Below are 22,129 nucleotides of genomic sequence, written 5' to 3'. Positions count from 1 at the left end.
GTCGCAACTGGGCAACTCGGCAACTATTCACCTCTGCTGGTGCAGCGGGAAAGCAGCCACAGACAGTATCAAGTGAACGAATCTGTGTTCCAACAGAATTTTATTTTCAATACTTAAATTTCATTAATTTCCATCTGTCACAGAATACTATGCTTTTGATCTTTTTTTTCAACTGTTAAAAAATGTAAAAACCATTCCAGCTCATGAGCCTTACCAAAAAAAAAAAAAAAAAAAAAAAAAAGGCCTTGGGCAGGATGCAGCTGCAGGCCATGGTCAGCAGAACCCTGTTCTAGATGGGTGAACGTCTAGCTCAGGACCAGGGGTGCGGCCCCCACAAGATACACAGGTGGGATCAGAAGTGTTTTGTCCTGATTCCAAAGTGGCAGTTCGGTCAATGAGCTCTGAATTCGTATTTGTCTCACTGTTGGTCCAGTTACATACAGAAATGACCCCTAGAGTTACAAGACCAGGACCCTGGGCCAGGCCCCAGGGAGTGTGAAAGGGAGTGGTGGCTGGCAGTGCTGGAGCTAGAGTCCTGGGCTGGGGTTCACTCCTCCTCAGGAGGGGAGCTGGGACAGGTGCATGTGCAAGATTTCTTCTGCTCTCTTCAAGTACTCAGCTGCCTTCTTCTTCACACCCTCCCGGCGGGCAGGTGATGGGTCACCTGTGGAGAGAGAATGGCTCGGCTGAGATCCCTGGGTTCAAAACCCTTGGCCAAGCCCCTTAACGGCTCACAGAGCATCAACATGTGTCTTTCCCCACCTCCCTGGAAACCCCATCTATTTGCCCCATTTTACAAATAAGAAAACTGAGGCCACAAGAGGTAAAGAAACTGTCGGAGGTTATGCAGTTGGTCAGTGGTGGCAATTCTGATCCTTGACTGGTTTGTCTCTCACTTTCAGTTCCCTTCACACCCGAGACTCCAGGCCTGACCTTCCACCTTCCAGTCGTACTCACCAGGAACACCCTGCAGCAGGATGTGCACGCCGTCCCGGTAGCCCTGCAGAGCTGCAGCGTAGGCACCTGCCTTCTCATCCCGCAGAGCCTGGGTGATGAGCTCTGTGGCTTGGCTCAGGTAGGCAGGGGCCGGCCGGCCTTCCTCGTCCTCCTCCTGCCCTCCAGGCTCCCAGGGTTCCTGGTCCAGCCTTTCAGTCTCTGCCTCCATCGCTGCCAGCTCACCCATGTGGGTTGGACTGGGGCCTGCACCTTCTACAATCAGATATGAAGGGCTCAGGCCAGGCTGCCCTCCATTTCCCAGGGCCTGAAGCCCCTCCCCAGACCTCTCTTGCCCATCAGGGTACCAACCTGCCGCAGATGGAGGGAAGCATTGCCCAAGGAAGTCAAAAGCCATTCATATATAACAGACTTGCCACGATCGATTTAATTGGTGGAGTTCCTATGCTTTTGTAAAGACAATATTACCTTCCTAATTCTTTCTTTAGGTCTGTATTAACATTAGTTTGCAGGGTCTGGGTCACTGGACCTACTTCCCTCCTGACTACAGTTGATCTACAAATCTAAGAATTCCCACCACAAAGTTTAACTGAAGGACGCAGACCAGGGCAGAAATGCTCCAAACCCTGGAATGTCAGAGTAACAGATGCAGAGAATCTCACATCTTACAACTTTAGCTGAGGACCCAAACAGGAAGACAGTGGGTGGTGGGTATCCTCCAATTCCAGAGAGGGCTCCTTATAGACCCCAGGACTGGCAAAAAGGAGGCCAAACATCCCCTCTGCAGCTTATACAAGAGAAGGCTAGGGGTGCCTGGGTGGCTCAGTGGGTTAAAGTCTCTGCCTTCAGTTCAGGGTCCTGAGATCGAGGCCCTCATTGGGATCTCTGCTCAGCATGGAGCCTGCTTCCTCCTTTCTCTCTGCCTGCCTCTCTGCCTACTTGTGACCTCTGTCTGTTAGATAAATAAAATCTTTTTTAAAAAAAAGTTTCCTTAAAAAAAAGAAACAAAAGGTAAGGCTAGTGATATGGCCCATCTTTGGTGAAAAGGCCTTTAGAGGGAAGGTGCCAGAAACAGAAGCACCAGGGCGCACCACTGGCCTGGAGGGGGAGGGGCGGGCATTTCTTTTAGCTCCAACCCAGTGACCCCAGGAGGAGACTGGAGGACCTCCTGAAGGAAGTGAAGATGACCTCTCACTTCCCAGCTGTACATACAGGCCTCCCTATGCTGCTCATGGAGCAGAAGGCAGAGAAGTTCTGGGGATGCCCTAACGTGAGTTCAAGAGTCTGATGATGCACGTGCTGAAGAGAGAGACAAGTGCCAGCTCCTTGCTTGGACGATTCTGATGGTGAGGGACTGGCTAGAGGTGCCCACAACAGCGGGACAAGGAGGCAACGCACCATCTGAGGGAACGGTACTTCCAGGCTTTTGCGGGGCAGGAGTTGGGGAGTTAAAATTTTCTTTCCTTTTTTTTTTTTTTTCTTTAGGATTTTATTTATTTATTTGACAGAGAGAGAGAGATCACAAGCAGCAGGCAGGGGTTGGGGGAGGTGGGGCAGGGCGGGGAGCAGGCTCCCTTCTGAGCAGAGAGCCCGATGCGGGGCTTGATTCCAGAACCCTGAGATCATGACCTGAACCGAAGGCAGAGGCTTTAACCCACTGAGCCACCCAGGCGCCCCAAGTTTTCTCTTCTTTTTAAAGGTTTTATTGGGGCGTCTGGGTGGCTCAGTGGGTTAAAGCCTCTGCTTTCAGCTCGGGTCATGATCCCAGGGTCCTGGGTTCAAGCCCCGTGTTGTCGGGCTCTCTGCTCAGCAGAGAGTCTGCTTCCCCTCCCCTCTCTCTGCCTGCCTCTGCCTGCTTGTGATCTCTGTCTGACAAATAAATAAAATCTTTAAAAAAAATTTGACAGAGAGATCACAAGTAAGCAGAGAGGCAGGCAGAGAGAGAGAGAGAGGAGGAAGCAGGCTCCCCGCTGAGCAGAGAGCCCGACACGGGACTCGATCCCAGGACCCTGGGATCACAACCGGAGCCGAAGGCAGCAGCTTAACCCACTGAGTCACCCAGGCGCCCCAAGATTTTATTGATTTGTGAGAGAGAGAGAGAGCGAGAGAGAGAGCGAGCAAAAGCAGGGGGAGCGGTAGGCAGAGGAAGAGGGAGAAGTAGGTTCCCCACTGAGAAAGGAGCCCTACCGAGACTCGATTCCAGGACCCTGATGCTTAATCAACTGAGCAACCCTGGCATTCCAGTCAGCTCCATAAAACCTCCCTCCTACCGTTCTTTCTGCCAATGCCAGCATAAAAAGCAAAATTTCAAACTGGAAAAATTCTAGCACTTTACAAAGTGGAATGAAAGAGTATGAAATTGTCTGGGGACAGTCCTTTGCCATCCCCACCTCTGGCAGACAACCCTGGCATTCCAGAGTTCGGGAGTTTTCTTATGGGGCAAGGGAATGTCTGATGGGAGCTACTGACAGGAGTCTTGACAGTTCCAGTCAGAGCATCTGGCCACCGGGCACCCGTGGGGGTTCAACTGGGGCAGGGAGGCAGGCCCCGGTGACACCAATCCCTCCTTCCCCCCTAACCCCTTCTCTCCTATCCCAGCTATGGAGGGGCTGAAGGAGCCCCTGGAACAGGAGGAGGCAGAACGAGAGGAGTAAAAGGACACCCCTCCCAGGTGAGTGGGGCGGCGGTATGGAGCTGAATAACCGGGCGGAAGACTGAGGTCCCCATGTGGATCGGAGCCGGGGCGGGGAGCGAACCCAGATGCCTGAAACCAATCACAAAGCTGACAGTCTGCCCAGGTCACCAAAGGCCAAAGAAGAAAAACCAACAAAGCAGGCTTCAGAATACGGCAGGATTCCAAACTGAAACCCTTTCACAATGATCCCGAAGCAGAAGAGCCGCTTCCACACCCCAGCTGGAGGAACCGCACAGAGTCGGAGACTTTGAGAATGAAAAGGTCCGGGGTCTCGGAGCCGGGGACTCTCAGCTCCAGGACCCAGACCGCCACGGGAAGTGGGGAGGCTTCTCCTTCCACGGCAGGTCTGGGGTGCCCCCGCCATGCCTACGCCTCCTGCAAGAGGGCATCCTGTGCTGTTCTCTGAGTCCGAGCCTCACCCCCCTGACCAGAAGCCTGTCCTGCCTTCCGGATCTGCGGTGTGAGACCCCCCAGCCGGCCAGGACACCCCGACCTTGGGCTTCCAACGGAAGGAACTCAAATACTACCAAGACAGTGTGACCCCTGACTGTTCCAAAGCTTTCTTAGAAGAGCCAGCTCTCCCTGAGCAGACCTCCCTTTCCCCTGTGGTTGCTCACTGTCCAGGGGCATCTACCTCATGGGCCCTGGCAGCAGGGTGCCTGCTTCCACTGCTCACTGAGGCTGCCCACTGCCGCGTGTTTCTAGGATTTACAGGTGCTACGCATGTTGGTCAGCGGCTGCCCCCCTCTCCTTGCCCCTACCGCAGCCCCCCCTCGGCTTGTCCCAGCTTGTTACCTTCCCTGGAGAAGGGGTCGAAGAGGGCGAGCTCGGCCTCTGTGAGGGGGCCTCGGGCAGGGGAACTGGACGCCTCCTCGGTGCTCCCGCAGTTAAAGAGGAGATCCAGGGCCTCCTGGGCAGGGCTGGACGGTGGGGGATCCGCTGTGGAACCAATCATTGGGAACATTCATGCCCGTCCTTGACATTCCCAGCTTTCAAATACAATTACCCTCTCACTAACGCCTTGTGGTGCCCAAGGGCATCGACAAGCCCACTCTTCATATGGGTTGTACTGCTTTTACAGATGAAGAAACTAGAGCCAAGAGAAGGAAAATGGCCTGGCTAGAGCTTCTCAGCACGTTAGCAGCAGAGAAGCTGGGACAGACCCCAGAATTTTTTCTAAGCTCACCAAGGAGGGAGTGTGTCCTCTCCAACACCCTCCAGCCCTGGCTCCCACCCCGACACAGAGATGTACCTGGCACCTCCAGTTCCTCCAGGCCTCGCCTCTCTGCAGGGAGCGGCTGGGGCAACCAGGGCTCCTCAGGGGGCGGCGTGGGGATCAGAGGGGGCGGCAGGATGTGGAGGTCTCTGGACATGTCGGAGGGCCGGGTCACCTCCCCACCCTGCAGGAGAGAAAGACAGGGACGGGCAGCGGGGATGGGGGGGTGGCCTCAGGGTGCAGCCCAGGGGGCAGGGAGCTCTCTCAGGCACTGGGGAGGAGGGACAGGCAGCGACACATACCCGGAAGAAGGCCTGGAGCTGCGGGCTGTTGTTGAGCGCAGGGATGTGCACAGTGAAGCGAAGCAAGTCCTCGGCCCCCTTCCGCCGCTCTTCAATCACTGAGGCCTCGAACCGGCCTGCAGCGCCCAGGAGGAGAAATGGGGAGAGAAGCAGTGGTCCACAGGGGTCGCTTTCCTTTTTCTGCCTCGGAGGATCCCAGCAGCCAATGGCTCTCCCGCCCATTCTCCTTGCTCCTGGGGGAGCAACCTTCTGGGGCTCCCCCAAGGGGGCAGGGACCAAGCTCCCTCGTCCTCTATGTACCAGATGTTTATCAAGCACCTACTATGGTGCAAGGTTCAGCAGGTGAATGGGAGGAGGGCACGGAGTCCGCTGTCACAGGATCACATCCCAGACAGGGGGAGGCGGGCAACCCACAAGAAACAAAATAATTTCGGATGGCTCTGATGCAACAGAGAGGAAGGTTAAGACTCAGGGAGGAGAAGTGACTTGCCTAAGGTCACACAGCTAGCAGCTGCTTTTTCCCAGTCTCCCTGCTCTGTTCTAGGTATGCTGCGGAATTAGCTACCTCGGACCTAGCAGCCGGCTACAGTGCCCACAGCCTGGCACCACCCTCCGGTAGCAACCCTTCACCTTGCTGTGAAAGAGAATCTCCCGCGAGTCTAGAGATCCAAACAGCAGCTCACTCCTGTCCACCAGAAATACGTCACGAGTGGCATGTGCAATTACTAATTTTCTCTTAGCCACGTTAAAAAGAAACAGGTTAACTCAACTTTAGTAATACATTCCACTTAACCCGGTATATCCGAAATAGTCTCATTTGCACGTGTGATCGATATATAAATTATTGCCACAGTTTACAGTCCATTTCAGTGGGCATTCGACCCATACGGCAAGCCTCGGCTCAGACTCCCCACATCTGGCTCACAGCTGCTGCTTCTGGACAGTGTGGGTCTAGAGGTGAGACCAGCTCCTGGGGAGGAATTCTGGTTCTGCCACTGACAGGCCAAGCCCCTTTAGGACCCTGAGCCTCAGCTTCCTTGTCCTGGAAATGGGGCTAAGGAAGATGGACTGCTGAAGGGCTCCACACACACTGAAGGCTCGGCTGCTCTGAGCCTGCCTCAGTTTCCCCAGGTGTGAAATGAGGCTGTCTCTAAGCCCCCCCCCCCCAAGAAGTGCTTCTGCTGGGGGTTTTGGGCCCCCATCAGGCTCCCTCCACCAGCAGGGGTCCCCTCTGCCCACCTCTTCCTCCATCTCTGGCCTGAATGCATAGATCAACACTCACCAAACACTTGGGCGCGGGGGAAGGCCGGGAACTCCTCCAGGCGGCGGAAGAGGTTGCGGTGGGTGTAGGCCAGGTCCCCGTGCAGCTTGCGGAAGTCGCTGTACCGCTTCCAGACCACCACCTGCCAACGATGCAAGACTTGACCTAGGCTGGCAATGGTGGCGGATGAAAGAGGCTTTCCCCATTCCCAGCCTGGAACAGCACATGTGTGCCTGTGTGCGTGTGTGAGTGCGTGCCTGTGTGCCTGTGTGCATGCGTGTGTGGCTTGGGGCAGAGGGCCAGTTCCTCCCAGGGCTGAGGAGTTACCAGCTGTTCCTTTGCTGCTCCTGCATCTGGACCTGGGGAACGGTTCCCCTTCCTCCCAGGAGCCTCACCTCTTTGACATCCTCTGGATCCTTCTTTGAGATGAACTGAGGAAGAAAGGCAAGAAGCAGATGAGACCAGAGGCTGACATCTGACACCCCATCTCCCAGTAAAATCCAGCGACGCCCCAGGTACCTCCCAGCCCTCATCGTGGCCTTTGGCTGTTGGCCACTGGTATCAAGGGATCCTGGCTTCAAGGCTTTGTGTCACCTGAAGCAGTTTTTCTATCACGTGCTAGTTTCTTCATCTGCCTGATGGAAGAATCCCATCCAGACCCCTTGGTCCTCAGCCCAACTTTCATCTCCGTTCCTTCACGAATCTGCATGTCATCCTGGCACAAGGGGCCACACTGACCTCTGCATCGTTCCCGTCTTCTGTGTGTGCTGCCGAAGCGAGCACTATCGCCCTTCCTTTGAAGGCCCAAGTCCCTGCATCTCCTTCTGAAACTAGAGACCCTCCAGTTCTCTAAAAAGTGAGCTTCTGTCCCAGGAGCCACTCCTTCCTTAAGTGAGGAAGTCTCTGTGGGCAAACACTCCTGAATGCAGAAGACAGCATCACTGGGTTGTGACCCCCGGAAGAGAAGAATGGGGTCTGAGCTGGAGAGAAGACTCTGTACTCACTATGGTATATTCATAATAATTAGAAAATACCACTCCAAGGGCGCCTGGGTGGCTCAGTGGGTTAAAGCCTCTGCCTTTTGCTCAGGTCATGATCCCAGGGTCCTGGGATCTAGCCCTGCATCAGGCTCTCTGCTCAGCGGGGAGCTTGGTTCCCTCTCTCTCTCTGCCTGCCTGTGATCTCTGTCTCTCAAATAAAAAATAAAATCTAAAAAAAAAAAAAAAAGAAAATAACACTACAGTGTGGACTATTTGATAGTTTTCCAGAATCCCCTTTAATTATCCTAGATCCCGAGGCAGCAGATAGGATTAACATGCCCATTTACCAGTGCAAGATTACACAGCACATTTTGCAAATGACCTATCTGATAATGAGCTGATATCCAAAATATATAAAGAACTCCTACTCAATACCAAAAAACCCAAAACAATCCAATTTAAAAATGGGCAGAGAGAGGAGACTGGTGGCTTAGGTCATGATCTCAGGGTCGTAAGATCGAGTCTCATGTAGGGCTCCGTGCTGGGTGTGGAGCCTACTTAAAGACTCTCTCTCTCTCCCACTCTTTCTGTATCCCTCACTGGGTCAAGGAAGGAAGGAAGTAAAGAAGAGAGAGAGGAAGGACACGAGTAAAGGTAACTAAATCAATCCCCAAAAGGGGGGGGCAGAGGGGCGCCTGGGTGGCTCAGTGGGTTAAAGCCGCTGCCTTCAGCTTGGGTCAGATTTCAGGGTCCTGGACTCGAGCCCTGCATGGGGCTCTCTGCTCAGCGGGGAGCTTGCTTCCTCCTCTCTCTCTGCCTGCCTCTCTGCCTACGTGTGATCTCTGTCTGCCAAATAAATAAATCTTTAAAAAAAGGGGGGGGGAGGCAGAGGACCTGAATAGATGTTTCTCCAAAGAAGATATACAGATAAGCAACAAACAGATGAAAAGATATCCATATCACTCACCACCAAGGAAATGCAAATCAAAGTCACAATGAGATACCACCTCATGCCAGTCAGAACAAAAAGGTAAGAAATAACAACTGTTGGTGAAAATGTAGAGAAAATAACTTTGAAGCACTGTCTGTGGGGATGTAAATCAGTGCGCCACTATGGAAAACAGTATGGCGTTTCCCAAAAAATTAAAAATAGAAATACCAGGCGCCTGGGTGGCTCAGTGGGTTAAGCTGCTGCCTTCGGCTCAGGTCATGATCTCAGGGTCCTGGGATCGAGTCCCGCATCGGGCTCTCTGCTCAGCAGGGAGCCTGCTTCCCTCTCTCTCTCTCTCTCTCTCTGCCTGCCTCTCCATCTACTTGTGATTTCTCTCTGTCAAATAAATAAATAAAATAAAAAAAAAATAGAAATACCACTGGAGCTGGTAATCCCACTTCTGGGTATTTACCCAAAGAATACGAAATCACTAATTGGAAAAGATATATGCACCCTTATGTTTATTGCAGCATTATTTATAATAGCCAAGATATGGAAGCGCTCTAAGTGTCCACCCATAGGTGAATGGATAAAGAAAATGTTGTAGATACAGACAATGGAGTATTACTTAGCCATAAAAAAGAATAAAATCTTATCATTTGTGCCAACATGGATGGACTGAGAAGATACTACACTACGTGAAATACGTCAGACCCAGAAAGACAAACACTACGGGATTTCACGGATTTCACGGATATGTGGAATCTAAAAAACCAAACAAAATAAACAAAACCAGGAACAGACTCATAAATACAGACAAGGAACTGGTGGTTGCCAGAGGGGATGCGGATGGAGGGAATCAGTGACATAGATGAAGCAGATAAGAGGTACAGACTTCCAGTTCGACAATAAATAAGTCATCGGGATGAAAAGTACAACACAGGGAACACAGTTTATAATACTGCAATAACTTTGTGTGGCAACTGATGGTGAACTACACTTACCATGGTGAGCAATTCCTAATGACGATAAATGTCGAATCACTATGTTGTGCACCTGAGACTAACATAATATTGTAATATTCTATGTCAACTGTACCTCAGTTGAAAATAAAAATTAGAAAGAAAAAAAATCACATACCAAGTATGAGGGACTGCTAGGATCAAAACCCTGGCCTTTGCTTTTCATGCCCGAGTCAGCCTGAAATATCCTGGGTAAAAGAAACTAGATTTAAAAACTGCTCAGGAATATATATGCCTGACAAAGGAGTCAGATCTAGAATATAGAAAGAACCAGAGATCAGTACTAAAGACAAACAACTCGACTTTCAAAACTGGGCAAAATATGGGGTGCCTGGGTGGCTCAGTGGGTTAAAGCCTCTGCCTTCGGCTCAGGTCATGATCCCAGGGTTCAGGGAGCCTGCTTCCTCCTCTCTCTCTCTGCCTGCCTCTCTGCCTACTTGTGATCTCTGTCTGTCAAATAAATAAGTAAAATCTTTAAAAAAAAAAAAAAAAAAACTGGGCAAAATATTTGAGCAGGAACCTCCCACAAAAGAAGGTGTTTGAATGGGCAGTAAGATAACGAAAATATGGGGGTGCCTGGGTGGCTCAGTCAGTTAAGCATCTGTCTTTGGCTCAGGTCATGATCCCAGGGTCCTGGGACTGAGCCCTGATTTGAGCTCCTTGCTCAGCAGGAAGCCTGCTTCTCCCTCTCCCCCTCTGTGATCTCCCTCACTTTCACACTCTCTCAAATAAATAAATAAATAAAATCTTAAAAGAAAAAACGATGAGAATATGCTCGATATCATTAGTCATCAGAGAAATGCAAATTATACCCTAATGAGGTATCACATACCCACCCACCTAAAATGCCTAAAATTGAAGATGCTGAAGTATTCGTGAGAAATGGGAGTATAAAACGATACTTTAAGCACTGTACCACTTTGGAAAACTGGTAAATTCCTTCCTTCCTTCCCTTCCTTCTCCTCCACTCCCTTCCCTTCCTTCATTTTTTAATGATTTTAAAGCAATCTCTACATCCAATGTGGGGCCTGAACTCACAACCCTGAAATCAAGAGTTGCATGCTCTAGGGCGCCTGGGTGGCTCAGTTGGTTTAGCGACTGCCTTGGCTCAGGTCATGATCCTGGGGTCCTGGGATTGAGCCCCACCAGGTTCTCCCTCCTCTGTAGGAAGCCTGCTTCTCCTTCCTCTGCTTCCCACTCCCCGTTTGTGCCTTCTCTCTGTCAAATAAATAAATAAGATCTTTTAAAAAAAGAGTCACACACTCCAACAGAGCCAGCCAGGCACCCCAGAAGCTGGTACTTTAAAGAGATGACCTAGATAAAAGCTCCTGGAGAAGATCGTAGCACACTTAACATCTCAGAGGCACAAGGAGGAGCCTTTGGAGATAACAGGGGAGGTTTAGGGATCAGTAAAAAAAAAAAAAAAAAAAAATTGGCTTTGAATTTTCCGGAGCCTCACCTGTGGTTCTGTAAAGACTCAAGGTGTAAAACAGGGACAGCTGCTTTTAATTCTTCAGGGAATTAAAAGATATGAAAAGACTGATCCATTTTTGTTGGAAAGTTCTTCTGTCCCTTTGGGTACATTTAGCATAGGGGTAAAGGCCAAAAAACAAAAACTAAGACAACAAGAAACAAGTTCTTATCAGGCTCTGAGTATCAGCCACTAATCTGGCCAACTTCCACCCACAGAGCTACTTAAACACTCTTTTAAATATTTTGTCAGTTTCAGCTAGGATGAACAGCAAAGGGCACATGGGAAACTGGTAATTTCTAGGACAACTACATACGTAGCTATCAAATGACTGAGCAATTCCACTCCTAGGTACACACCAAGGAAAAATGGGTGCACAGGTCCCTAAAAAGACTTGTACATGAATATTCCCACAACTCTACTCATAACAACTAAAAAATTTTTTAGACACAACTCAAATGTCCATCAAAAGGAGAATGAATAAAGAAATGGTGGTATATTTCTAGAAAGGACTACTATCACATGGCAAAAAAAATTACACATGCAACAACATGGATGAATTCCAAAAACATTATATAGAGAGTGTAAAATGCCAAATACAAATACTTGCTGATTTTATTCGGTTGAGGTTCAAGAACCAACAAAACTACTCTTATAGTGAAAGAAGCCAGGACAGCGGTTACCTCTGTGGGAGAAGAACTATAGACGGAAAGATACAAAGAAAGTCTCTGGGGTGAGGGAAATGTTTGTATCCTGATGTGAGCACTGCCTACGCGGATCTATAGGTATGAGAAAATTACTGAGCTGTACACTTAGGGTTTATGCACATTATGTATACAGCTTATGTCTCCGTTTTAAAAATTTTACAAGGGGAAACAACAAGACACTGAGGAATACCGGCATGTGACTTGCGGAGCTGTGCGTAAATGATAAACTGGATACTCATATCTGCTTTTAAATGTAGGGTTGCTGTGCAAGGATAAACAAGGAATTAGCAGCATTGGTTCTCACCAAAATGGCAGACGAACAGGGATAGTAAAAGAGGGAAAACTATTTCTCTTTCAAAGTCATAAAAACATACCGATGTAATGCATGTTACTTGCTTAAAAACCAACAGAAAGATTTATAGGAAAAGGTTTAAGTCCCTTGCCGCACCTTTCCCACCCCCAGTCCGATCTTCCTAGGGACTGTGTGTGTGTGTGTGTGTGTGTGTGTTTGCAGAGGCAAGAGAGACATAAAAAATATGGGGAAAGCTGTTTTAAACATCTAAGATTCTGTACTTAGATCGCTTTGGAAGGAGGGTCTTTGTGTTTTCACTTCCCTTTAATAGTTACTAATGCATCAGTTTAATAGTTGCCTAGTTTAAACTTTGAAAGGTACGAAACAATTTACAGTGAAAAGTCTCCCCCCCCCCACCAGTTCTCGGGTATCATTCTGCAGATAAATTTTATACCGTTCCTTTTTTTAAATTCCTCATAGTTTCCTCCCTGTATCTATAAAATCTGCTTATAACGTTGTTACTGCTTCGTAATCAAGTTTAGTCTTTATTGACTTCCTGCTGTGACCGTGAAGATAGAGACTTGAAAATTTCTCCGGAGCTGTACGAATTTTTAGGCATAGATAGGTTGTTTTTTTTTTGTTGTTGTTGTTTTGTTTTTTAATTAAACTCTTTTCAAAGGGGTTTTTATGTAAATATCAAACAAACCAGTTAACACAACTTACTCCAAGAGACTGGAGAAATAACGAAGATTTGGGCGGAGCCAGAGTTTTGGCGTTAATTTAAAGAAATTCACAGTCTGATGAGCAGACACCACACGTCGGGCGTGGGAACCCACCCCTCCCACTCCAAGAGCTGCTGTCCACGCCCTTTTAAAAGGACAGCGCCCTCCCAGAGCCGCACCCCCCCCACCCCGTTAAAGAAGTAAACGCAGGCTCCTACCGCAGCCTCCTCTTAAAGGGGAAATGCATTTCTGCCATCTAGAAAGGGAGCGTCCAGGAGTGACTTGCCTTAAAGTAAAACACTGCCCCCCACCTTGTTAAAAGGGTAAAGGTCCCCTCCGGGCCCCACCTCACCTGCGCGGTCACTTTATACTCGGTGTAGCCCTTGGGGTGGGTCCGGGGGTCGGAGACTGTGTAGTGCCGCAGGAAGTCGTCCTTCGCCTGGCGGGACATGGCAGCCGAGCGAGAGTGGAGCTGACCGCCGGCCTCTGCCTCCTCCACGCCGCCCCCGCCCCTCCGGGTCAGTCTACGCCAGCCGCCGCCGCTCCGGGGCCTGCGCCCGCCTTCCTCGGTCCCAGGGAGCAGGTCGCAAGTGACGGCGCAGTTCTCGGCCGCGGTGTGCATCCAGGGAGCGTCTAAAATGTTCTCGGTGGCTGGTAAAGCGTAAACTAGGTGATTTGAGAGTTAAGGACTTGGGAAGGTTGGATCACTCCGCTCCGAACAACGTTTAAGTCAGCCCAAGCCTACGTATCCAAAGACTTCACCTCTGCTTCCCGGTTCCCTTCTTTTGGCTACCCACCGAAGTTTTATCGTGTCCAGTGCGTGCGAGGTGTAGCCAATCATTTCCCTGTCTCCTTCCATAGGATTCGCTAGCTCATGTTTTCTGCAAGGGTAGAGGGGGCAAAATTGACCTCCAGAGCAGCAGAATGGTTTCACAGTTTCCGAAGTCACACTTCTTACCGGCTGCGCGAGTTTCCCTTAACTACTGGAGCCCAAGTTTCTTATCTCTAGAATGTTTATAGTGTTTATGATAGGAGATATTATAATAGAATCTACTTCAGAGGATGACTTTTTTTCCCCCTTCTTGGTCTGTCCAGCGTTCACTGCCACCTCTCCATTAGAACCGTATCTTTGTTTGGAGGTGGTTCTGTCTAGGTAGCCCTTCAGCTTCCTACCCCAGAATCCAAAGGTGCCAGGTCCTTGCCCCAGGTCTTGTGTGGGGCAGGTCTCTTCTGAAGTCTGAATCTTGAGTTTCTTGAGTGAGGGATAGAGGGCACAACACCAGGGCCAAGGGACCACTGTGTTCCTCATGTGCAGATTGAGCCTCTGGGCCCTCTGCTTTCTGAACCTGATGTTGGACATCTGGAGTCTGCCGTCAGGATGCTGTGAGTTCTTAGTATCCCTCCAGGAACCATCCTTTCTGGGGAAGGCAGTTGTGATCCATGTCTGGGGCAGGTCGCTGGGGACCCTGACCAATACCAGGACAGCCAGGTTGTGAAGGTTCAAAGTGGTAGTGTGTGGGTGAAGCATTTAAGGCTCACGGCCACTCTTAGAGGGGACACTGTATGGCTAGTTTCCAGAAAGAGACAAAGCCAACTCCCAAATGAGACTCGTGGAAACTCGGACATGGGGTAGATTATCCAGGAGCTGTTTGGGAGGAGGCTTAGATGGGGTGGTGTCCCCTTGAACAACACACACCTCTAGAAACCCCTTTTAGCATCACTTCTGTTCTCTCAAGCTCTCCCAGCAGGACTGGCCCCAAATCTCTTTCTTGCCCATTATTCTCTCCCCTTCCTGGCCCTGCATTGCATTTCCCAATTCCCCAATTCTCATCTTTTTCTCTTTTTTTGCTCTGTCTCCTCCAAGCCCATTCCTATTTAGATCAGTCCCCCCCAATCCCACTACCCCCCCCCACCCCGGCTTCAGACTCCAACTCCACCATTTCCATCACCAGAAAAAGCAAACAAAAGAGCTTTCTCCCTGGGCAGGAGAGAGGAAAGCTGCAAAGGCACAGCTGCCAGCCTAGCTCCCCACATCCCCACCCTTGAGGGCCTGACCACAGGATGCAGACTTGCTGCCACGGCTCAGACACCCACCCCCCTCCACAGGCCTTGGTAATGAGTATAACCTTGTTATTTCCTTGTCTCCAACCATGCAGAATTCATGCTTTAAACCAAGGATGCTGCTTACTAAGCTTTGAGCAGAAACAAAAACCTGGAATAGTATGGTGTAGTCGTTAAATGTGCTGGGTCCATATCCCAGCTCCCCCACCTCCTCGCTGGGTGGCTTTGAGCAAGTCACATTATCTCCCTCCTGGAGGCTCAGTTGCCCTATAGACGGGATCCGGAGAGTCTGTACTGCTGAGGGCTGTTCTTCAATGTGATGATACCGGGAAGAGCTTCGAACAGAACCCAGTGGAGTTAGCGGCCACCGGTAGGACCAGGGCAGGGGGCCCTGTGAAAACAGCCACCTGTCCGGACATCTGTGGGGCAGCCCTGCTCCGGAGAGCGCCTTAGTCTTCAGAAGACCCTTCCCTGCTCTGTTTGCTTAGCAAGCTCTGTTTGACCTTGTCCTCTTACACCTGAGTCCTCTCCCCTCCCCACTTCCAAGAGTCCTTGAGTTTCATTTCTCGGTCACGTGCTTGACCCAGACCTGCCTGCAGAGCTGTACAGGCAGTCTGCTGCCTCTGGGTTCCTGGCTGTGGTGGGGAGTTGGGAGCTGAAATTCAGCCCGTATTCCATTCAGCTGAGCCCTGATGGGGGGCTGTGTCCCTTTTCCTTATTCACTGTTACAGTAAACTGCCCCTTCCCCTTCCTCTACATAGAGAACTTCTACTTGGCCTTCATGCCCAACGTTAATGTCACTTCCTCCAGGAAGCCTGCCTGGACTCTTCCAAATGGAATTAGTTTCGGCCCCCGGCCTGTGCTCCTGTAATTCTTCATGTGTCCCTCTGACACTGCAGTAGTGAACCCTTTGACTGGAACGACCTGTTCCTTTCGGTGCCCTGCTACTCTGTGGGCTCCTGGGGGTCTTGCAGAGCTGTGGAAGCAACAAATGACTCCACGAGGAACTGGGGCAAGGAACAGTTTATTCTCACAGCGGAGTTAAGGGTGAGGCCCAAGCCTTGGTAGCAGCAGAGGCAGCCCCCTCCCGGCCCCAGCCCTGTCCCTTCAGTGTGGCAGCTGCCCGCGGTGGGTTGGGAGGCAGGGTGACAGCCTGGGGCCACAGAGCAGCAGTGGGCGGCATTAGCAGCAGCAGCAGGTTACAGGGTGGGGGTCAGGGCATTGGTCAGGCTGGCTGACTCCCATACCCCCACGGATGGCGCCTGAGGAGGGCTGGGGTGGGGGTGGGGGAGGGCCGGATTGTGAGGTGAGGGGCATCCGGAGGGGTTCAGTCAGCTGTGAATATGCGGCTGGAAATGTCATCCAGGAGCCAGTCAACACCGAGCAGGAGGTTCTCGCCGGTGACGGCACTACAGCCCCGGATGCACCAATGGTGGCTGTGGATGGAGTCCAGTTCCAGGGCCTGGAGAGGCGGGGGTCGGGGAGGGAGAGAGCAGGGAGGGACCCCTGGTGACCACAGGCCCTGCCACCCACAGCCCCTTCCCCTCTCCTGGCCCAGGAGAAATCCGGGCCTCCCTCAAAGGCTCTCAGAAGTACCCCCCTGGCCCCTGGGCCCTGTGTACACCCCCAGACCAGCACTACCCCTCAGTAACAGCACAGCACCTGCTGCGGCTCCAGGAGCACCTGCTAGGATCCAGGCCTTGTGCTCTGTGCCACACAAACGTCCTCCCATCCATTCCTTCCAAGTCCCAAGGAGCCACAGGGATTGCTGGCCATTTCATGGAGGAGAACACCTCAGAGAGGTCAAGCAACCTGCCTAAGGTCACACAGCTCGTAAGAGACAGAACCGAGATTCTAACCTCACTCTTTCTCATGCTGGTGCTCACGTTCTACAGTAGGAGGCAGGATACAATCTGGGGTCCCAAGGGCCAGCACGGAAACCCTGGCTCTGCATGACCTCGCTTCTCTAAACCTGCTTCGCCCTCTGCAGAAGGATTGTAATGGCTCCTCCTGCTCGAGCCGGGGGTGAGGACTGAAGGGGTTCGTCCACGCCAAGATCTGGCACAGAATGAGGATTCACCACTGGGCCAGCTGCTGTTACCCTTTAGGGTAAGGTTTGCATGTCTGCCTTCCCCCAGCCTGGGGCGTAACAGCTCACTCTTGTTAATCGCTCCATCTCTAGTGTCCTGCATACATCCTGCCCCAGAAGAGGAGCTAACACATGCTTTTTAAATAAGTTAACCAAGAAATGTAGGCCCCTTTTCCTCCATGGGCCTATGCCAAGGCCCACACTCACCTCACGGATGGCGTTAGAGGACAGTGCTCCAGGCAGGTCCTGCTTGTTGGCAAAGATGAGGAGGGTGGCTCCAGCCAGGCGCTGGGGGGAGAGAAATGGGGAGGGTGGGGAGTAGGGACTCAGAGGGCAGCCCCCCCTCCTCTGATCACCCAGAGCAACCTGGAAAATTAGGGTAATGCCTCAGGGTGGTTGGAGAGGCCCAAACAGGGTAATGAATGTGGACGTGCCTTGTGAGTCCAGCCATGTGTGGGGAGGGGGCAGGGAAGGAAGGAGCCCTAGGTGGGGGCCCAGCAGACACTTCTCTCCTCCATGCCTCCGTTTCTTCCTCCATAAATGGGAAGGGGGTGATGGACAAGATAATGAGCCTTTTGTTCTAGATTGCTCTGTGATGACCTGAGCTGCCCAAAGAATGCAATCATCCCAAGGCCACGGGGTCTGCTGGGAGTGACCTTTCTGTCTTCCAAGGTCATGTAGCACTTCCACTGTTCACTACCCTGCTGGGCCTCTCTCTCTGCCTCTGCTTCCAGTTCCTTCCACGTGTGTTTCTGACTGGGAGTCCCTCCAGGTAGGTAGGTGAATCTGGGCATGATAAAAGGCCTCGAGGTGCCAGGCCAGGGCTGAGCACGGACAGCCACGATCTCACTGGACCTGCCTGACACCCCCGGGAGGTGGCTAGTGCTAGACCAGGTGACCGCGCCCCTGTATGCCCAGAATGGTCCTGTTTATGTCTGTTGACCCTGTATAATTAGGAACAAGTCCCTCTTTCATTCTTAAAAGTCTCTTGGTTTTCAACTAAATGCCAGTGCAGTAACCTGGATCAAGTACTGGGGCAGAAAAAAGGGGCTTAATAGAAAAACTGGTGAAATCTAAGTAGAATCTACAGTCAAGACTAACTTGCCAATGTTAATTTCTTTGTTTTGCCAAATGCAGGTTGTTACGTGCAAGATTACCACTAGGGGAAGCAGGGTGAACAGCAGACAGGGTATCTCTTCAAACTCCTTGCAACTTTTCTGTAAACCTAAAATTTTATTTAAAGAAAAGTGTATGGGGCCATATAATGAGTTATATGATCCCCCTAATTCAAATGCCCATCTCAGAAATGAGGACATGAAGGTTCAGAGAGGCTAAGTGTCTTGCTTGTGGTCACACAGCAAAGAGTCCAACTCCTGAGCCAGGCTCCACTGCCTCTCAAAGCTTCACACACTGGCCTCGAGTCATCCTCCTTAAAGCCCCATTCAGGTGGAGAACCTGAACTCAGGGCAGTGACATCAAAGGGACATGAACCCAGGTCTCAGTTCATAGCACGTCCTGCCCACAGCACTTTGGGGCTTCCTGGGACCAAGCATACAGGTGGTCTCTGTCTCCTAAAGGGTGATCTGAGAAGAAAGAGACCCCGCCCTAGGTGTTCCTCTGGGGTCATGGGCCCCTCAGGGAATCCGCTGAGGAAGGGGTTCGCGCATCCACGCCTGGGCACCGAGTCTTGGGGGCTGGATGGTACTGGAAGCCTGGCTTCCCAGGCTTGGCAGGTGCCCTGCCCACCTCCTCCACCAACAGGCTCTGGAGCTCCCGCCGGCAGTCCTGCATGCGTTGGCGGTCAGCGCTGTCCACCACCCAGATGAGGCCATCCGTGCTCTCGAAGTAGTTCCTCCAGTAGGACCGCAGGGACTTCTGGCCACCCACGTCCCAGATGTTCAGCTTGAACCTGGGCAGGAAGGGGGGGGTGGTGGCGCAAGGCTCAGCCAGGCCCCTCAACCATGCTCCCTGCCCCACTCCAGGGCCAGCCCTCCGCAGGGTCCCCGCTCACCCTCGGTGTTCCAAGGTCTTGATGTTGAAGCCCAGCGTCGGGGAGATGGTGTCAATGTCTTCCCCATTGAACTTCTTGAGGATGGTTGTTTTGCCAGCATTGTCCAGGCCACTGGGGCACGGCAGGTTAAGGAGAAGTCCCCAGGCCCTTGTTTTAGGGGAGATGCTGCTTCCCACCACGTAGCATATTAGTTGAGCCCATGCCTGACACACACATTAATTGGCCCAGGATAAGTGGGAAAGGTTGGAGCATTTAAGACTTTCTCACCTCCGCCTAACCAAAGGCTGCTCAGGCTACTCCACAGTATTTAATGAATGCTTACTATGTGCCGGGCCCTATTCTGGTGCTGGGGGTACCCCAGAGCCAAAGTCCCCACCCTGGGCAGCTCCTACTCCAGTATGGAGACAGTCGACAGAGGGCAAACAAATGAGAAACGAGGCACCGTCAGCTCGTGGGGAGCATAAGAAATACAACTAAGGAGTTTTCAGAGAGGGCCACCGCAGGAGCCTTCTTTAGCTGGGGCCCCTCTAGACCTGAGGCCCAAACTGCAAGGAGCCAGCTTTCCAGAGGACTAGGGAAGAGCCTTCCATACAGAGAGAACGGCACGAGCAAGTATCTGAAGGTAGTCACCTGCACCTGTTTCTAGACTGTTCCAAACCCTTTGCTGCTAAGTTGAGTGTGCAAACGAATGGGTGAGTTCAGCAGCTAGTGGAGCCCCACCCCCCCATCCCATCCTTCCAACACTTAAGAGGGCTGGCACCCAAGAGGGGGCCCAGGGGACTCAAACCAGTAGAATGACGGTGCGAAAAGCTGTCTGGAGGCCCAGCCTTCAGCCTTCGGCCCCCCCGAACCGCCTTCCTCCACCGGACCATTCCCATCAGCTGACAAGCTGGAGTCTCTCCCCACACCCGCTCTTGATCCCTCTTCCCTCTACTTATTCCTTGATTTCTTTCCCTTTATAGCAAATCTCCCCCCAAATGCTGTCCATACTCACCCTCTCCCATTTCTGTCCCCCTGCTCTTTCTTGAACCCGTGAGACTTTTGCTCCCACTGCTTCCCTGAAACTGCTCTGGCCAAAGTCCCTGAAGACCTCACATTGTTCTCCGGCTGGGCAGTCCCCAGCCCCCCTCCTCCTCCCCATCTCCCACCTCCATTCCCTTGCCTGGTTCCCATTGCCCCAGCCTATAATCCAGGCATGCCTCAGTGCTCCTCTGTCCACATTCATCCCTTAGTGCTCTCACCCAGGATCATGACTTCAAATACCATCTTTATGCTCATGGCTTCCAAATGTACACATCCCACTCAGCTCCTCCCCTGGACTCAGTCCCTCTATCCAGCTGCCCATCTGACACTTACACGGGAGTGCCACACCCCGAGTTCCCATCTTTCTGAACCTGCTCCCTATCCCTTCCCCATCTCAGCGAGTGGTTCTTCATTCTCTGAACTGCTCAGGCCAGAAACCTAGAAGTCGGACTTGACTTCACTCCCTGCTTACACCCGAGTCCAATCCAGTAGCAATGCCTGCAGGGCCTCCGGTCAAAATGTCCCCCAACACCCATGGCTTCACAGATTCCACTGGTCCAAGCCATCATGCTACAGCGCCTGTGGTGCAGCAAGCTCACACTTTAGCTCAGATCACACTCCCCCGGCACTTCTCATTTAAAGGAAAAGCCAAGAACCAAAAGGCCTTACACGAAGTGGCTCTTCTGTCCCCTCTGTCCTAATCTCCTTGCACACTCTCTCCAGCCACCAGGCCCTCCTCGACACACCAGCTGAGCGCCTCCTTCCAGACCTTCCATTTGTTGTTCCTTTTGCTTAAACAAATTTCCCCAGATAGCTACATGGTTCATCCCTCATCTGTCTTTACTGTCATTTTCTCACTGTGGCCTTCGCTGACCTTGTTTAAACTGCATTCGTCTCCACGCATCTTAGACATTTTACCTATTTGCTTTGTCAACATCTTTCTCCCCACGGCATTACAGACCATCCCTGCCGTTAAGGATTTGTTTTGCTGTTTTACCCCAGGCCCTACGACAGTGCCTAGCACAGGGTAGGCACTCAATAAATATAATCGGATGAGTGAATTCTCTGTGCCTTTCTCTGAGCTCTTTATAACAAACACGATGTGAATATTATAAAGTTATCTGCGCACTTCAGTGTCTTCTCTGCCGGGATTGGGGAGCTCCGGGTAAGACCCGCCCAGCTCTGGGATTTCAGATTCGCAACGGGGCCTGGAACGGAGGAGAGGGCGCGAGTGCAGGCGCCCGCTAACCGGACTCAGAAGGTCGGCGGGGCCCTCGGGCCTACAAACGTCGGGGTAGTGATGCGGGTGGTTACTGACCGGCCGTGCGGTCACAAAGACGAGATACTGCCCACACGGAAAAAACAAACCTCGCGGTCTACACCCACCTCGCTAGGAGCGCAGGGCGGGGCCCGCACACCCCCGGGATTCCGACCTTGAGGGCGGGGCCGGGGCCTGGCACCCTCGGACGTGGGGGGAGGAAGGTCAGAGCCAGGGGGGACAGGGGCCTCACGCTCGAGCCAGACCAACGGGTGGTGGCATCCGAGACGCCTCCGAGCCCCCCTCCCCCCCTACATAAGGACATGTGGCCCGGCCGCTGCGCCTTTAGGCCCTCACCTTTGGCCTTGGGAAAGGAGCCCCCCCGCCCCGAGCCGGTGGTACGGCCTCCTCCCGGCCCCCCGCCGGGGCGATTGGTAGGGCCCACGTGCGTGACGCACAATGGGCAGTTGGTGCGCGCCGGCCGCGCCCCCCGCGCCCGGTAGGGGGCGCCTGGCCCCGCCCGCCCGGCGAGGCTTCCCCCACCCCGCTACCCTCGCGGCTCCGGCGTCCGGGAGGATACAGCATGAGCAGTCGCAGCTCCCGCTCTTTCTGCTTCATCTTCTTCAGAATGGTCAGGAGCCCCATGGTCCCTGTAGCCCCCTCCCGGCCGCCGTTTCTTCCTAGTCCCGGGACTCCTCTCTCTGCTCCTATTGGCTATCACGCCCACCGACAGCGCAGTCTATTGGTCGGCCTCTCGTTTGGTCCCGCCCTCGCTCCCACGTGACCGCGAAGGCGCCGGGCAGTGCTGGTCCCTCTAGCGGCGCTGGGGGCTTCTGCGGGGCCGCCCGCGTTAACCCTTCGCTTCCCGAGGGCTTGGGGTACAAGGGCCCCGCCAATCCTCCTCCCCAGAAACCCAGGCTCGGTTGGGAACGGAAACCCGGGTTGTATCTTGGCTGCATAGGAAGTAGGAGATGTGACCCAGGAGTCGGAATTCAGAGCCCCAAGGAGGTTGACAAGCTCGTTATTGGCCGCGTTCCGCGGAAACAAGGTCCAGATCTTGCCCGTCTTGGACCTCGGCATCATCCTCCACTTGCCAGTTAGCGGGCTTCCCCCTTCCTCCGTCTCCTGGGTTTG

The 22,129-nt window shown here is 52.4% G+C and overlaps 2 protein-coding genes across 4 annotated transcripts; both read right to left on the bottom strand.

Annotated features, from left to right (window-relative positions):
* Nucleotides 1–83: 83 nt before the first annotated feature.
* On the bottom strand, nt 84–13,220 carry SNX15 (sorting nexin 15). 2 transcript variants are annotated; one of them, XM_004770100.3, is made up of 9 exons: nt 12,906–13,044; nt 9,480–9,549; nt 6,824–6,859; nt 6,450–6,570; nt 5,168–5,283; nt 4,902–5,049; nt 4,445–4,588; nt 958–1,209; nt 84–664 (listed from the first exon to the last, which is right to left on the bottom strand). In XM_004770100.3, exons 2-9 carry the CDS (start codon nt 9,525–9,527, stop codon nt 558–560), a joined length of 972 nt encoding a protein of 323 aa, XP_004770157.1. In that variant the 5' UTR covers nt 9,528–9,549; nt 12,906–13,044; the 3' UTR covers nt 84–557. The 2 variants fall into 2 exon arrangements, with proteins under 2 accessions (XP_004770157.1, XP_004770156.3); XM_004770099.3 differs by lacking the exon at nt 9,480–9,549 and having other exon boundaries at nt 12,906–13,220.
* A 2,402-nt stretch (nt 13,221–15,622) lies between these two features.
* On the bottom strand, nt 15,623–21,726 carry ARL2 (ADP ribosylation factor like GTPase 2). 2 transcript variants are annotated; one of them, XM_004770105.3, is made up of 5 exons: nt 21,576–21,726; nt 18,715–18,825; nt 18,450–18,612; nt 16,911–16,991; nt 15,623–16,076 (listed from the first exon to the last, which is right to left on the bottom strand). In XM_004770105.3, exons 1-5 carry the CDS (start codon nt 21,638–21,640, stop codon nt 15,942–15,944), a joined length of 555 nt encoding a protein of 184 aa, XP_004770162.1. In that variant the 5' UTR covers nt 21,641–21,726; the 3' UTR covers nt 15,623–15,941. The 2 variants fall into 2 exon arrangements, with proteins under 2 accessions (XP_004770162.1, XP_044920631.1); XM_045064696.1 differs by lacking the exon at nt 15,623–16,076 and adding an exon at nt 16,271–16,430.
* Nucleotides 21,727–22,129: the final 403 nt, after the last annotated feature.

This window comes from Mustela putorius, unplaced genomic scaffold, assembly GCF_011764305.1.
Source record: "Mustela putorius furo isolate JIRA1106 unplaced genomic scaffold, ASM1176430v1.1 tig00000127_pilon_pilon_pilon, whole genome shotgun sequence".
NCBI lineage: Eukaryota > Metazoa > Chordata > Mammalia > Carnivora > Mustelidae > Mustela > Mustela putorius.
Note: the sequence above shows the minus strand (reverse complement) of the source record. Positions and strands in the feature narration are given on the sequence as shown.